At 32.3% G+C, this 12148-nt stretch overlaps 1 protein-coding gene across 4 annotated transcripts in view; it reads right to left on the reverse strand.

The window, feature by feature from the left end:
- The window catches only part of GAS2 (growth arrest specific 2), a 142439-nt gene that overhangs the window by 76188 nt on the left and 54103 nt on the right, over positions 1–12148 (reverse strand). For all 4 annotated transcript variants that reach the window (XR_003115694.1, XM_025357732.1, XM_025357734.1 and 1 more), the window contains exon 4: positions 10858–10999. Coding sequence is in view for 3 of the 4 variants with exons in the window: in XM_025357732.1 (XP_025213517.1) it covers positions 10858–10999 (142 nt within the window). In the remaining variant the exon portion in view is untranslated. The remainder of the gene's footprint in view (positions 1–10857; positions 11000–12148) is intronic.

Consider the following 12148-nt stretch of genomic DNA (forward strand, 5'->3'; position numbering starts at 1 on the left):
CTAGGTAGCTGTAATTATGATATCTGTCAATAATTGATATTTAAAAACACAAAACACAACTATGGAGCAAGGGCTAGCCATTTTAATATTATGGGCCTACCTCCAATAGTGGTTTTAGCAGGAAAAAAATGAAATAAGGATAAACATTTTATACTACATTCTTTTGTTATTCTCCAAAGATGAATGTCAAAGTGAGACCCTGTCACTTCATGTGCCCTTCGAATCAAATCTGATTAAATAATACTTTAGAAAGAAACAGTTTCAACTGACTGAATTTTGTAAATATGTACCAATGCACCATCAGCCAGTTTTGCCCGTCACAAAAGCAAATCAGGAGGTTATACTTTGAATTGATATTTCTATTATAATGTGATTAATTAGTGCATTTGCTTTATTGATAGACATTCAGTAACGTTGACAAATCATACTTGTTTTTGTCAAGCCTACAAGAAGAGCATGTAAAAGAGCGTACTATTCTCTTTTTTAAGCAAAATGTGGGGATTTTTACAATATTCTTTTATTCAGCACTGAATAAAGATAAGAGAGATTGGAAAAAATTTGCACTGAGAATAGTCTTACACTGATAAATAATATTCTAAAAGAAAATATTAGCTTATTGATTGTTTATTGATAGACTTTAAGAAAAAGAGAATATTGCCTTTATTCTTAAACACAGAATTCTGTAATAATTTAACTTGCCAGAGTTAGTCTATTCACTCAACTTAAATATTCTAATTCCTTCTTTCTACAGATTATGGTAGTGGCAATATTTGATCCAGTGACAGCACAGTGGAATTTGCTGGGTGTGTGTAGTAAATAGAATAAACACTTTTACCTGATTGTAAAAGTATGTGATTTCATTTGGTTTTAGGGAGACATCCAAATGTATTATTATTTGGTTATAAAATGACATTTTAAAGCTTTTAAAATAAATTTGAATCCTACCAGAATTCTAATCCCTCCATTAAATTTTAAATCCTACAACTAATTATGGAAAATCTGAATTGCAAGATATTTCTATTACTGATAACACAAATTTTAGATTCAGATGACCATTAGTAAATTGTCACAAAGTCCTAGTTAGGGAATTCTTAATTACTTTTAATTAAAAGGGTTTAAAATGAAGATATTTACTACCTCCAGTTTCAAATGTACTACAAGTTGACTGTGGCTAGAATGATATCAACTTCATAAGGTTTAGCATATTAAATAAATTCCAGCACATAGCAACCTAAGGGCTGTAATATCACACAGTCATCAATTTCATACAGAGAACAATAACACATATTACAAAACAGAAATAAACAAATGAAAATGGATCTTCCTGTCTAGATCATCAATTTTTTTCTGATTCAGATTTTTTTTTTAACATATCCATGGTACAAAATAACAAAAGGGAGTTTTGAGTGGGAGAAAAAAGTATATAAAAACTGAGGAGAGGAGGACTTTTAAAGCTAATGCTCTCATCCTAAGTAAAAGCTGTGTGAAGCAGTGGCTGTAGCATCAAGAGCTTTGGATACAATGTCATGCATTTCTTGATGACAAGAGTGTCAAAATCTAAAAACTATTAGTTAACTGACTAAATTATGTCAATGTGCTGCTAATAACCAACTATAAAAGGTAATACCTGATAATAATGGTTCTTTAACCAACTTACTGTACATATTCTGAGTACTAATTTGGAAAATCAAATTCATTCTGAAGAAAAATAATAATGTGAGTGCTATAAGAAAGACAATTTCACATGTAGGATGCATCAATATTGTGTATTTCTTTGCTTCTTCATTTACCAATTTAAAACAGCTTTTGCATGCCAAAACTCAATATCAACGCTATCATAGACTCATTAGAAAATCAGTTTGGCAAACTGAGAAGAAACTGCATGATTCTCCATTTTATTTCCTTAACAGAATCAGCCCATTAAAATTTAACACAGATAAACCTCTTCCCCAGTATCACTTCTTAGGAAAACGCTAACAGAAAAATGGTGTTTTACTTTCAATTTTTTGTGTAACTATCGCCTTTTTATAAAGCAATAACATTGCTTTAAAGCACATCTGTAATATTACCTCACACGTTAATAGCTTTTCAAATAACGAATATACCAAGCCTGGCCACTGATGGACCAAAAAAAAAAAAAAAAAGAATGATTGGTGACCAGTAAGCAATGACTTAGATAAATCTGTAGAGTTGCATAACTTAGCTCAATACTTAAAACAGAGAAAGGCCTTAGTAACTACTATGCCTTATAAGACAAGGAAGATGATGGTTATGTGGTGGTGGTGATAGGGGTTGTGATGCTGAACAAACTGAATAAAGGCTAACGTTTTACCTAGCATCTTTGGAAAAGGAAAGAATTTAAATCATGCGAATATTTAATTGCAAAACCAAGCACTCTTACCTTCTGGCTATAAAATTTAAATTCAAATGTCTGTATGTAGTATCTATATTATACTAAAAAGGTGACTTTTGTTGTGGCACTAGAGCAAGTTCTAAACTAAAGTTAATAGAAGAAAAGAGTATCATGGCTGTGTAATTCAAGCCACAAAGCTCTGAGTGTGAGTATGAGCACTAATATTTGCTGGTCATGTTATTTTGGGAGGTTATTCTACAAAATCACATTTTTCTGCAGGAAAATAATAATGCCCACCTCATAATATTTTTGTGATGATTAAACAAAATAATATTTACTGTTATGCTTAGCACAGTACTTGGCATATAGAGAATACCTGCCCAATGTTAGTTTTATATTTTTTCTTTTCATTATTATTATTTTATTTGGTTTAGTCGATTAACATTAATTCACTTTTTTCCCCATAGGCACTTTTTTTGTGTGCATCATAATGTGTCAGTTACTAGACAGTGAAAGAAACTCTGGAATGAAGAAAAGATTACTGTTATGAGATGTAATTTCAATTGATTCTGTTATAATGAGTATACATTAAATTTTTATCTTTTATATTATATCAGATATAGTTAATTTTAAATTTAATAAAATTTCATGTCAAATGAGTCAATTTGGCCAACATATAAAATATAAAGCAGATATCCTTCAGCGATTACAAGTTGATGCTAAGTATAAAGTTCAAGTAACAATTGCATTAGGACATATATCAGTTTCTGAAACACCAAATATCTTGCCTTTAATTTTCCTTTGTGATTAAATTTAGTAGAGTTCACTTTTAGTAATTATTTATGTTGATTATGTATTATCTATTTTAGAAGATAAAATAACTCAATGTATACCTTTATCAAGATGATTAGACAGGGAACTTTCATTGTATTGTGTTTGTACTAAAGCCCTTGCATCCAGTCATATGTACTAGTCATTTTAAGCACATTTCATCATTTATCTTTTTCAAAAGAGCGTCTAGTTACTTTAAAATTTATAGTAGGAGAAATTTTCCCCACTTTATCATTGTAACATTAACGAAGTCTTTTGCTTTGAGTTAGGGGTAGAAGAGAGGATTGCTGTAGCTTTCCTCTGAACAAATTCTCTTCAAAACAAATAAAGAGCTCTCTAGTCAATGGTGATTATTACACAAATGGTTTTATCATTGGCGGCTTCTTTTTAAATAATCAAAACCATTTCAAGAAAAGCATAATGTAAAACACCTCTGGGAAAAGTAACACAGGTTTCCATTCTAAAAATATGTGGCAAGAGACTCAATCTCATAACCTAGATTCTATTAAAAAAATCTCATGGGCATCAAATGTCAAATGGAATGCTGCTAGCCCCAGGAATAGAAAATGAGGCCTTCTACTAAAGCAAGAGGGTAGAATTTCAATGTCACAGAATCTGCAAGGATAAAATGCATTGGACCATGAATGTATAGTTTAGCTAAATATATTAAGTTTTAACAGATGGGCAAAGAAATGAAAGCATGAAAAATTGTGTTGTCTATTTGGTTTCTTTATAACTAGAGGTTATAACATTAATGGTAATGTTGAAGAAAATTGCTTTTTAACCTTTTGTTTAGTAAGGAAACTTGGAAAATATACTTTTAGATAAATGTTGTTCACTTATAAGAATATCATAAATTAATGACTGCCTACTTTCCCAGAGTAGAGAATTGTTTCTAATATGCCAAGGAGAGTGGTATTGTAGAAGAAATAGTAATCTAGAGGTCAGAAGAATTGGGTTCTACCTAAGGCTAATTTCTTCAACAAGTGCCATGTTTTCTACTTGCTCTTCTTTATAAGGTAACCATACAGTTAAGAACACTTGGTACCTGGCAAACACTCAATAAATGTAACTCTCTTGCACTAAAGTGTGACCCACAGACCAACAGTATTGGCATGGCACAGAAGCTTGTTAAAAATGCAGATTTGGGGCCCTATCCAGCTCTAATAATCAGAAACTACATTTAAACAAATTTTCCAGGTGATGCGTGTATAAAGTTTGATAAGTACTGTATTAATCAATGTTATAATAATAAATAGTGGTTATAACTCCTACATCTGTTTTGCTGAAAATATTTAAGTGTGCTTTGATATATGTAACATGCTCTACAAATGTGAAGGATAACAATGGTGTTAGTGGTGATGATGATGATGATGATGATGATGATGATAATGATAAATGGAGGGGAAATAATGTGAATGTTGGATTAGCCCTTAATAAATATTATAGGCATTTCTCTCCTGCCAGAATCTGTAAGATACATAAAAACTTTCATGCTTCCCAAGAAAGTGAAGACAGTCACAAACTACTTTCTGTGTCATGTCACTCTGAGTAAGACCCACACAAAAATCTGTGAGGTTAAATGTAGGTGTCAAATAGGGATAGTAATTTAGGGGCTATAAAACTGATCTGAGGCTAACGAGAAGAAGGAAAAAGCAAACAAAGAAGAATCTCACAAGCTCAATAATCATATGTGTGAGTATCCACATTTCCCAGAATCACCAGTAAAAATGATTTAAAACGGAATATGGCATCCATATAAATCATTTGAACAAGGAGCTTCCATTCATAATCTCATCAGTAATGGAAATCCTACAGAGTAGAACGTATTTCATTGCCTTTGCCCCGGAGTTGAGAAGTATCCTGGAAGAAAGAATGCTCTTCCTCTAGCACCCAGTGCCCAGGTTAAAATAATGGATTAAGCCACCATCACTCAGAACAGTAATGAGAGGTGAGTCTTTTCTAAGTTGGTGTATATTTTTTCCTTTTGCTTGAAATAATTCTAATAACATCTAAAATGAATGCAGACAAAGTGTACGTTTCTATAACAGATGGGGCATGATTTTTGAAGGTGACTGGAGTTGAATTCAAACTGTAGCTGGGCCATTTAAAAGTTGTGTAACATTGGGCAAGGGATTTAATTGCTCCCTCCTGCATCTTCCCTGGCATAGGGGAGAGGGCCAGATTTGAAAAAGGTTTTCTCAGTTCCAGAGTAAAAGTGAATTCAAATGCTAAATTTCATAAAACCAAAATGTGTTAAAAAGCAAAAAGTCTGAAAGAAAATGATCCTGGGAAATAAATGAATATAAATAATCCAGGGCTGAATGAGTAGCCTGAAATTATTTTTGTAAATTAATACTAACAAAAGTAATATAGCTTTTTTTCCACAAAAATACTCTCATAGTCTTCAGTATAGACAAAAACAAGAATAAGGAGTGATTTATCAAACACTTAAAGGCAGGCATAGATTCTTTTTCTGATGCAACATGTGACTTTAAGAAATGAAATGGAAAATGCTAGTATTTAAAAATCCACACACAAACCTTTTCACTTCAGGTAGACAATGTTTGGCTCTGAAGCAAAATGCTGGCCAATGTTCAACAAAACAAAATATTCATAAAATTCCTCATCAGAATGATGCATCAGAAGAAGACAGTACCACACAGCAAACACAAACACAGAAAATAAAAAGTTTTTAAAGTTATACTCAAACAAATCACACACATTTGCATGCTACACCGCAGATAGCAAACCCTTTTCTTGTTGAGTAGATTCTTTCTCAGAGAAATAGATGAAGCATAGTCACTGGATTCCAAGTCCTATAATTATCCAATAACATAATGATATTGACACAATTATAGCAAGCAAAAAAAGTGTGTATTTTTAAAGTACTTCCCCATTCCTTTTTTCTCCAGCTCCCAGCTCACCAGAATATATATAAATAAAACAAAATAAACAAATTTCTAGCAAAAAAAGTTAACTTGACAATTTCTAAATTGATAGGCCAATGTAAATTACAAATAATAAACTGTACAGAAAGACTAGCAGTAATTTAAGAAAATGGTTACTCAAAATATCTTAGTAAAAAATGACATAAAACCATCAATTTTATGATTCATAATTGAAAACTCTTTTTAAGCTTGAAAATAGTGTATAGATTTCTGATCTTAATTTAAATTGTAAAAATGAGCCCCATAAAAACACTCAACATCATTTTAGAAAACGTGCTTAAATTTTTTATTTAAATGAACATTTGAAAAATTACTAAATTTACTGTTAGCAAGATTATTCATTAATACAGTCCAATAACTTTTACATTTTGGTGAAATTGAAAATATAAATGCTTTCACACCTAGAGCCTTCTATAGATATATATTTTTTTACACTAAAAATTAATTCCTTATGAAATAATTATTGGGGTCTATTTTGTTTATAGACTGATCAACTACATACTTCTGAATTCAAAATATTTATGCTCATCTTTTTACCTTAAAGCACAATCCTAAATATTTTAAAGGAATCGAATGAAACTGTTGTTCATCTTAATATATCAGAGTAATGAAAAGAAATGTTTCTCTTGTCACTTGTATGTCAACATGGTTTGAACAGCAGGGGTCAGAGTGAGGGTTATACGTAGACCCTTCTGGTTACAACATGCTCCGCAGACCACGCAAAAACCTTTGTTATGATACAACATAGAATTCTGTAATCACTTAAAATATCAGTTTAACTTCAACAATGTGAAAAATCCTTTTAATATACTGATGTATAAAATTTTATGTCAATAAATCTCTAGGCTAATTGGTCCAATTGCATAATATAAATCAATTGTTCATGTTTCAGATTACATGCCATAATTGTTCACTATCTTGTTTGTTTGTTAATAGACAATTAAAGAAAATGATATAATTTACAACCTAATTACTATTTATTTTTCTTTCAAAGTCTGAATATTAAATTTTATTGTTACATATAGACACAAACGGGTGACCTCATGTTAATCATATATCATATTTCCCATATCCTTAAATAGTTTCAAGAATATTATCTTTGGATGGTATCTATGGATGACTACAATTTGTTTAAGCTGCTACCAAATATCATGGGTTCCAGCTATTTTTTGTTAATGTTTCAGTAGACATTCTGGTTCCTGTCTCTACTAATTGCCTTTTAATACATTTTTGGAAGCAGAAGAACTTAATCAAAGTGTATAAATATTTCTGAGGTCTTTGATATATAATATCAAATTGCTTTCCAAAGAAAGCATGCCAATTTCCAATTTTCTTCAGCAATATATGGAAGATTCTGATATAATATATACTTACCAATACTAACTATATAATTTTCTTAATTTAGCTATTTTTTCATAGCTTTTATTCACATCTACCTTATTACTAAAGTGTCCAACATTTTAATATCTTAATTGGATTTTTATAAGTCTTTTGCTAATAGGTTCTTCATGTCCACTTTTCTATAGGTTTATTTCTGAAACAGTTCAGGATGTAGCGAACATATGATCTAAGAACGGACATTCTACAGAGGAAAAATTATCTCTAAAGAATGCCACAGAGTATAAATTGCAGGTTAAACCCTGTATGTGGCATAGGAAGTTACCTGCCAAGCATAAAAAAGACAAGAAGCATGACATGAACATATGGAATTAGTTGCTCTCCATTCTCCCCAGTTCATCCCTTGCACACCTTCCCTCACCCACTGAGGTTTCTTGTCATTAGCTGTTGTGAAAAGAGAACAGTGAGTTGTGAATCAAGATCCTCTAACAAATACTTGTACAAAAAAGCACTGCAACAGAGGGTAGCATATCAGTTGCCACAAAGATAAGGATGCTTTATGCAGGCAAAGACCTTTGAACAGCTAAACACAGAAGCCTCTTCATACGCACTCTCCAGTGATCTACTTTATCATTCAAACACATTTTTTTCCCGTTCATCAGAGCATCTTTTCATTTTATTTGCTGTTCAAAACACTAGGACACAAAGGATGTGCTTCATCTTCTGTGCCACTGAAATGAAATCTTGAGGTAAAAAAAAAAAAAAAAAAAAGCCTTGCCCTAAATTTCCTTTCAAAAGTGAAGTGTGAAAAGACATCAAGCAGAGGACACAGTGTTATTTTTGCAAGAAAGTCAATTCTGCAAGTAGAGTCCAAAGTCATCAGCAGCGGCTCAATCTCTTCCTCACCCACAATGAATAATAATAATAATAATAATAATAATAATAATGATGATGAAAACAAGGAGAAAGGGTTCCACTTGTGGAAATGGAATTTCTTATTGTGCTTCCTCCTGATTATCATGAACATCTATGAGCACAGCTGTTTCCTTTCTCTGACTAATCCTAAAGTCAATGCCATAATATTGACCCCCTTCTATTACATCCTTAGAGCCTATTATATATCACTTTGGGTTCTATTCTGAGCAGGAGAAATTGAAAATGTATCTTTTCATTGAGCAGCAACTGGAAAACCTAACTAATTAATTTAACTTGGTACTGATAAGTTTAGAAATGATTTTTAAATTTTTATAACCTTTAAAAATTGTACAAAAATTTTTGTACAATTATATATATATAATATAAATTATGGACTTTTTATAATGTCAGAATATATTTTTTCAAACAGACTGAAGAAGTAGGGCATCTAAAAGTTCTTCCTGACATAATTTTGTTTGCTACAGAATATGCATTTATGTACCAGGGTCATTATATAAGTTGCTTTAAACTTTATAATTTTAGGGTAAAATGTATTATTATTTGAATGGGGTTTTTAAAAGCCATCAAAGTAAATACCCATGAGAACCTTCACCTATAGTGCTATTTCTAGCAGAGAGGATTTAATATTAGATGGATTCTTTTCGGTGTCCACAGGAAAATTTTATTAGTTCGAATAACAAAAGAAGTCATGGACAATGAGAAAATAAGACAAGACCATATTTACATTCATAGATTTTATTAACCAATTTCACCTATAGTAATTACTGAGAAAATACTTCTTTAATGAAAAATTGTACAATGAATAGACTAGCAAATTAACGATAGTTCTCCATGTGATTGTTCTTTGGCAATTCAGAGGCACTGTAGAATTTTAAATCATGATGTTAATTGTCCACACGTGCAGAGTGTACTACTTGTTACTAAGATTTGATTTTATGGCTATATATTTTTACAAGATCTTAACATTTACCAGATCTTGTAAGTGATTTTATTTAATTGTGCAAATAATTCTTCTATACCCCCTTCCTATAATCCTCCACTCACATGGTTTCCTACAAACCTGAAAGTTAAAATTGATCTGTAAATTAACCACAGGACTGAAAAACAGGTATTATCTATCTACACACACATCTTCCACCAAATTTTTTTACTTTGATATGAGGAAATGGTAATAATAATCAAAAGTTGATTTATTTACTGAGCATTTCATGAGCACACTATTGTATACAGCAGACTACTGTGAGATTATTCTGTTTCCTTTTTTTAAATTCAGGTCTAGAATATTCCCCCAGGCTAAATTTATGCTGTTCCCATCTTTGCTAAGAGAATTTTCAGAAACTTGATGGTATTTCTTTGCCATATCACACCAACTCCTCTGAGAACAAATACAGATTTCCTTAAGCAGATAAAATGAGTAAGATTTCAGCTGTTTCCATAAATTTCCTAGGTTACGCATGGGAATGGGGCCTAGGGGCAATAGGCATTTTGGCTGTTTGGAAGGTAATTTGTATACTTGTTCTCTCTGAAGGATGCTCAGCTTACTTTGATATTAATATTCTGTATTGTATGACCTATTAAGTCGACTTTTTAAGGCTTCAGGCAAAAAGAAAGCAAAAGGTTTTTTCTCTAGATGTCTCCTTTCTCAACTTGGTTGCATTTTGCAAAAATGAGCCTTTAGTTCTATTATTTTACATATTCGAGTTATACTGTGGTGGAGCCTAGAAGGAAAGTTTCAACATTTTATCCTAGTATATGGAGTGGTATTGAAACACTGAATGCTCCAATATATGTTTTCTTCCAAAGAAATAAGCTCATTCTACGATTTGGAAGTGACTTTGCCAAAATCCAATCAGAACACAACTACAGAAATCTAGACAGTTATCTCAGTAGGTGTAGGCACTAACGTATCTGTCTTTTAATTCAACATCTTTGATGATATCAATCTCTTGTTTTCTTGCCTGATTTTTAACTCACTAAAAAATAAATAAATGAACTAATAATCTGTAGTTTCAATAAAGGTAGAGCTTATGGGCAATAGTGTTTCCATACTGCTGTAGAGGTGAACAGACAAGAGTGCTCTCTATGGCTAGAACATGCACAGCTACCCTTTAATCCAGATCAAAGTCTGGGGGTAAAATTTGGCCCTGTGTTTTCCAAATACCCACAGTTTTACACTAAAGGCCCTTATATTTAGCTTGGAAAGAATTGTGCTACTTCTGTTTCTATGCTTGTATCCATGAGGTAACCAATAGTAAGAGGGCATATTCATTTTTCTATTTTCAAAGTATCAAGTTAGCAGCAAACCTGCAAGTTTTCAACAAACTCAGACTTTTTAAGCTGATAATCTGCAAAATGACATCATACAGAAAACTTTTTGATGGCTATACTGACAAAGACAAAAGATAACTTGAGTATCTTATCAACTAAAATTCTGAAGGAAATACATACCCAAACCTTCCGATTCAAATAGACATGTTTCATCCACCCCTAAATCTCGGCACCAGGATAAGAAATTTGCTGTATTGTCTCGGGCAAAAAAGGAGCCCGAGGGTGCATTGGCTTTGCATGGGATCTTCTTCAATGGTAGATTCTGAAAAATAAAGAAATTCATTCTAGGAGAAATCTGTCAAAGTTAGCACAATGATGTTTTAAAAACATGTTTTCAACAAAATGCTTTGGAATGACCTCATCCCAATAAATAGGCTTGTGAAGAACCCTAGAAAGGAAATATAATGCTATGCAATTAACCTGGCAGTAAGGGACTGAAAATGTGTTCCTGCAAGCACATATCCTTTTCTTTTTCGTACCTAGGAGGAAAGATAGTTAAGTACTTTTCTTGGCTCGGGCTGCTGCTTCTCTTTCTCTTCTATAATTTTTATGGCCTTCCCTTTCACCTAAGCATTCTATCAGTATTTTTCACAAAGTACTTATGAATGTATTTCTCATTGGTGAAAGAGGAATGGGAGAAACACAAATATATTATATGAATATGATATACATATAACATATATACACCTGCATTCTTACAGGTATAAACACATACTGTAAAAATTACACAAGAATTATAAAGTCAAAAGAGAGCAGCAGAATTATTTAACATCACAAGTCTCAATCATCAATACCAAGAAAGGGAAATGCTAAAAATAATGTAATGATAACATTTGCTGTGTGTGGTGGCTCATGCCTGTAATCCCAGCACTTTGGGAGGCCAAGGGAGGAAGATTGGAGTCCAGGAGTTTGCAACTAACCTGGGCAACATAGTATATCCTATCTCTACAAATAAAAATTAGCCAGATATTGTGTGCACCTGTAGTCCTAGCTGCTCAGGGAGCTGAGGCAGGAGAATTGCCTGAGCCCAGGAAGTTGAGGCTGCAGTGAACCTTGATCATGCCACCGCACTCCAACTTAGGTGACAGAGTGAGATGTTCTATCAAAAATCTAACATTCTACATACTTTTTTCCAGACTATTTTCTTTTAAACCACAGGATATAGCAATAGCATATAATACAAACATAATTCTGGTCTGAACTCTGCTATCCAACCTTGAAATACATTGTTTACTTTCTGCATCATTTCTATTCTGGGATAAGAAAGTGCTTAAGATAAGGGTGGGGGTGAAACTGGATAGAGTTTTCTGTTAACCATCTCGTAAAATTTTAAGCAGGAAGTCTCCCTTGGAACCATACCAAGTGTTATCTTTTTTCTTTAATAGAACATAACTTATTTCCATGACATTCC

This window comes from Theropithecus gelada, chromosome 14 (assembly GCF_003255815.1).
Source record: "Theropithecus gelada isolate Dixy chromosome 14, Tgel_1.0, whole genome shotgun sequence".
In the NCBI taxonomy this organism is placed as follows: domain Eukaryota; kingdom Metazoa; phylum Chordata; class Mammalia; order Primates; family Cercopithecidae; genus Theropithecus; species Theropithecus gelada.